Here is a 5687-nt window from a genome sequence, read left to right as displayed (position 1 = left end):
TCTGTAGATTTTTTTGCTTTCTAATTCGCACGTTTCTGATGACAACATGATGTGAGGATGTTTGAACTACACGTTGGTTCTTATGGATGTGACTTTTAAATATAGAACATTTTTAAAGATTGGTACTTTTAATTTCTATAAAAATCATCTTGTAGTATTTGTTAGACAAAGATATAATTTCATTGATATACTACAATTAGATATTTGAAGCTATAATTAAAGATTTATATATCTACATGTATATATTTAGCAATTATGAAAGGACAAATCTAAAAGAATTGTAGAACTATACATTCATTTTTATTCATTCTTATTGTGACGAAAGATATTCATTCTCAAAGAAGATATACATTATTTCTATAAAAACCATCTTATAGTATTTGTTACAATTAGATATTTGAAGTCGCAATTAAAGACTTATATATCTACATTTATATAGTCCACAACACTATGTTATAGTTTTTGGGTTTACGTATGGTGGCAGTGATATGGGACTATCTCGTACTCTTTTTCGAGAGGTGCTTGGCGCTACAAACGAGGCGTACATACCCTACCCCCCAAGTAGAATTTGAACTTGTGACCTCTCTTTCAAGAGTACAAGTTCTCCACCACTAGGCCAACAACAAAGTCCTAAGAGTCCCATATGGGCCCAAATGCTGGAATCCCAACCCCTCTACATTTCCTCACAACATCTCGACTACCACTCGGATTACTCGTCACAATGACAACTTGAGCTCTCCAGTCTCTCACCGCTGTCACAGTCAATTCCGCCACATTTGGGCGCCCCAACAAAGCCGTGTCATGAACAATCTTCTTCTCCGAAGGATAACTCTCAACCTTCCCAACAATCTCATCCCCATAATTCCTCTGCAATTCTTTCGCCACCCAAATGAAAAACACCTCTGCCCGAGAACTCTGCAACATGTAAGACATGAACACGCATATTCCTGATCCAGTCGCCACCACCACAACTTTCTCATACATGTTCACCAAATATGGCAGCCCTGCAAAATGAATACGGCGAGTGTACAAGAATTTGGGCGGGTCAGAAACCAGTCCTCTCGTAAAATCTCCCACTGCTCCGGCCAACATCATGTGCTCATCTTTTCCGTCAGAGATTATCCCAAATGCATGCCAATCTGAGAGAGGAGATCTGCTAATCCGGCCGAGCAAGCCGGCGTTTACTCCGCCTGGAAATTTAATCAGGGTTGCTTGGCCGGATGGCGCGGACACCTACACACCCACTCTTAAACATCACACAGTAAGAAAAAATTTATATTTTTACTATTAAAATTGTGTGGGGATTAAGGGACCTTGACTAAGCTCCAGACAAAACGCACTATTGACCAAAATTTGAAAAATTGAAAACATCATAGATTTTCTGAAGTTTTGAGCATTTGATCTTCATGATCTCTGCTTAGTTTGTGGTTGAAACTGCATGAATTTGAAAAAAAAAATAAGTTCAATTTTATTTTTTCTTCAGTACGTTTTGTCTGCAGATTAGCCAATGCCATGTTGAACTCTACCTGCACAGCGACTTTTCTGACAGTGAGCCATGGCAGAAGTATGAGGAAAGTGATGAGGACTGTAAAAGTGAAGTCTTGTCTCTTTACAAGAGCTGTGAAATGAAGATGGTATGATTTTTTTGATGGATTGTATGTTGCCGTGAGTGTGACGAATGCCCAGAGCAATGCGAGGGCTGCCCACCCTGCAAATCGGTGGATTTCTTCGAAGATGTTGTGGTGGACATGGCGAACCAGGGGAAATGCCGCCATTGAACTTATGAAGAGGAGCCCCAAAATGGTGGCTGTAATGGCAATTACGGCGGCGCTTGTGGAGTCTCTGTGGCAGAGGATTTGAAAGAGGGCGTAAGTGAGCCACATTATTGATGAAATGCCGCAGCCGCTGTGGATTCCTCCTAAACACTGGAGAAATGATGTGGCGGCGGTCTTTACTGGGAGTGGAACCCATGACCTGCTACAGAAATTTAAAAGTGGAATATTAATAATAAAAAGTGGTCTTGATTCAAAGAGCAGCTCAATATGCACTGTACTACTTTTATACATCTTTTGCAGGGTTCCATTTATTAGCAAAGCTTTTATATGAATTAAGATTTGTCACAGATCAGATCAAGGATTGGAAGAGCTATTTGACTAATTGATTATAAATTGGTTTAATTTTAAGAATTTGCAACATACCACGTAAAAATAAGCTGAACGTGCATACTACGAATCTAGGCCCCGTTTGGTTGTTGGAAGATGAGAGCCAAAACCGGGTTATCAGGGGTAAAATCAGGTTTTGTAAAAAAACTTTGGTGTTTGGTTGGTTAAAATTATAACCTGGTTTTCAATTTCATCTTCCAATTTTGGTCAAAAATTGGAAGAAGTTTCTTCCAACAAAAAGGTGGAATTCGAAATTATAACCAAGTTTTTAATTTTATGACGATTTTTTTAATAATATTGTGGGGTCCACAGTATATTCATCTTCCGTGTCAACCAAACAGACCATTGGCTTTCCAAACCACAAAACCAGGTTTTCGAAAACCTGGTTATAAGATAACCTGGTTATGGCACAAATTTATCTTCCCCAACCAAACGGGGCCCTAGAGAAGAAAAAGAAGTAAAACCTGCATATATGAATTAGAGAAGATAACAGAACTATTGATAATGAATGAAATTCAGCAGTATATATTGACGATCTATAAAGATTGTCAATTAAATACAAAATTAATCATGGCATAAACTAAAAGTTCAGGAAAAAAAGGAAAATTTGTAGATATAAATCAGAGAAGAAAATAAAACAGCTGATAATGAATGAAATTCAAATTTATGCATGAATTAAATATAAAATAAATTAAAACCATGGTGAAATCAACAACTACTGTTTTAAAGGAGGCGTAAGATGTTAAACAAGCTTAATAAAAAAACAAATTTAGATTAGAAGAGATTCTCGATTAAAGATTAGTTTAATTTCATAAAATAAGTTAAATATGTTAAGATTTACAGCCTATCATATAAAAATAAGTTAAACATGCACATTAGATTTCTAGGGAGAGAAAAAGAAGTAAAATTTATATGCAAGATTTAAATACAAAATTAACTATTCTATAAATTGACATTATTGTGACACCAATTTCAAAGTATGAATAAAATGTTAAGCAATGTTCTTCTTTAGGGCATGATCTAATGAGGGGACTTCAAGATCTATTCTCATAGAGTCTGTTTGGCTACGGGAATAAGAATATGGCAATAGGAATACGTATTCTGGAATTGTTATTCTAGAATAGAAAATACATATTCTTGTTTGGTTCATTCAGAATTTGTTAGGGAATTCACAACCCAAAAATTTATGTTTTCTAAAATAAATAAAACTGGAATAGGAATACATATTCCAATTCCACCTATTTAGGTGGAATTGCAAATGCTCATTTTTAGACCAAAATTGAAATACATATTCATATTCACAATTCCGATTTACATATGCCTATTCCACTCATATTCCTGCTAACAGACTAATAGAGTGTGAGGTCCCATGAAATAAAATAAAAGACTATGTTGTAGGATTAACTGGAAACTTTTCTTCAAAAACAATAGCCTCTAATTTTTGGAACTACATATTTCAGGGATTGAATCTGGGGCGGGCCTATAAATCATCCCACCAGCTTAGAATTGAATATTTCAGGCATTCCAAGAAGAAAAATGATACTTGTGTTGTATTCCTTTATTCATGATACCCACAATTTTTGAGCTCCTACTAAATTCATGGGACCATCAACTTTAAAATACTACTAAAAACTTCAACATGAGATTTTAAGAAAGCCCTCTCCACTAGATCTTACCTTTACTTAGCTTACCTCAATGAAACCTTACTCTTAGCTTAACATAAAACTATCATGCAATCTTCAATAAATCAATTGGCCAAAAAAACTCTTAGATACATCTGAAGACTCATAAATATAAACCATAATATAACTAATGATGAAAAAATTACAATTGTTTTCATTATATGAAGAACTTAGATACATCTAGGGAACTCAAAATAAATATATATATATATATAAAAGAAAGAAAATTCATTTGCAAGAGATGATGTCTAAGGTTCTTTTTGTTCATTCACTAATCCTCTTTTGTAAAGATAAGAGATAATAATAGATAATGGAACGTGAATTCAAAATATTAATGTGAAAACTTTAAACACAATCGAATCTAAAAATTATCTCTTATAAATGATGATGGAATACTATCATAATAAAAAGCTTGAGAAAGAATTACAGAGCATTCTCACACGACCTGCCGAGCACCTTGACGGCGGCCCAAAAAACGATCCTCAAAAACGCCTCACTTCGACAGAAAACAAGCGCCGTTATATTCCCCACAGAAAACAAAGCCGCTTCTTTTTCCGCATAGGGAAAGTGGCCAGTGGCAGCCATGACAACTGCAGTCACATTCAAAGCAAAACTAACGATGAACAGCCGTTTGTAGACTGTAAACAGACCCTGATCAAGCAATATCACAGAAATACGCGTCTCGGCATTCTTCGCCTTTGGCGGCGCCGCCCTTTCCATCTCCTCCAACATTTGTGCGGCGCCGAATCCGATTTGGCGCTCCAAATCTTCTTCTTCTGGTCTGCCATTTTCGATTATGTCTACAAAATCGCAGCTTTCTGATCTTTCCATGCTTAAATTTTTGCTGGTTTTTCCTGACGATGTCTCTGCCTCCATGTTTTTTTTTATCACACAAGCGCTATAATCGCTTCAGTGATAAAATGGGAATCGTAAGATTTATATTTGTAACAAAGAAAATAGTGTTCTTGGGCCCTTCTATGGTTCAAATTTCTTGGCTTTTCAAAGTTTCCCGTCTGAAAAAGCGCTGATTTTACTGTACAGCAGCAGACTTAATTACGCCCAATGCGGAAATTTACATTATTTTTTCAATCTTGGTGGAAAGAAGACAGAAGACGATGATATTTTATTTGAGACGTTCGAATGAGTTTGTGTTACGGGTCGCCATTGACGTAGCAGAGAAAGAAGAGAGATTCCCATATTCAAATCTATGCGAGCTTCCATTATGGGGGGATTTTCGCTGCACCACGCTAAACTAGATGGGAGCCCTTCTCCTCTCCACCTCCACTGGAGTCAAATCGATGTTAATTAGAAAATAATAATATAGTGGATTCACGATTGAATTAAGAGGTCAATTCAAGGGGGACTGAAAATGCCATTTTTGTATTGAGCAATTCAAGGGGGAGGGGAAATGCCATTTTTATATTTAGCAATTGTATTTAGTGGTCTGTAATTTGGGTCTGATTTTTTTATTTAAGATGATAGGGAGAGGTTTTTGAATTTGAATACAAGAGGCTACATTACAAGAACAAACTAGAGTTCAACTTCAAGCCATCACAACTTAAGTATAAACTAACTACCACATAGAAAAATAAGCAACTATACTATTATTGCAATAGAGATTAACCATGCCACTGTTTATAGATGTGGCATGTGTGAAGAAGAAGCTGAAAGCATTGATCATATTCTTTTTTCCTACCCTTTTGCTTGGGAAGTTAGAGAACACATCATTACAGTGTTCAATTTGCAATGGTGTTGGAAGTTAGACAACATACTATTACTCTATACATAGTATTTTAAAGTTGATGGTCTCATGAATTTCAGAGAATTGGTGGCAATCTCTTCT

At 36.0% G+C, this 5687-nt stretch overlaps 1 protein-coding gene across 1 annotated transcript; it reads right to left on the bottom strand.

The window, feature by feature from the left end:
- Positions 1 to 630: 630 nt before the first annotated feature.
- LOC149550534 (adenylate-forming reductase 06235-like) lies at positions 631 to 4720 on the bottom strand. Its single transcript, XM_089794482.1, has 3 exons — positions 4290 to 4720; positions 1527 to 1974; positions 631 to 1233 (listed from the first exon to the last, which is right to left on the bottom strand). The coding sequence occupies exons 1-3, from the start codon at positions 4718 to 4720 to the stop codon at positions 631 to 633; spliced, it is 1482 nt and encodes a 493-aa protein (XP_089650608.1).
- Positions 4721 to 5687: the final 967 nt, after the last annotated feature.

Source organism: Cupressus sempervirens, chromosome 7, assembly GCF_028749045.1.
Source record: "Cupressus sempervirens isolate cs-2001-9-10 chromosome 7, ASM2874904v1, whole genome shotgun sequence".
Taxonomy (NCBI): Eukaryota; Viridiplantae; Streptophyta; class Pinopsida; order Cupressales; family Cupressaceae; genus Cupressus; species Cupressus sempervirens.
This window is presented reverse-complemented; position numbering and strand designations above follow the sequence as displayed.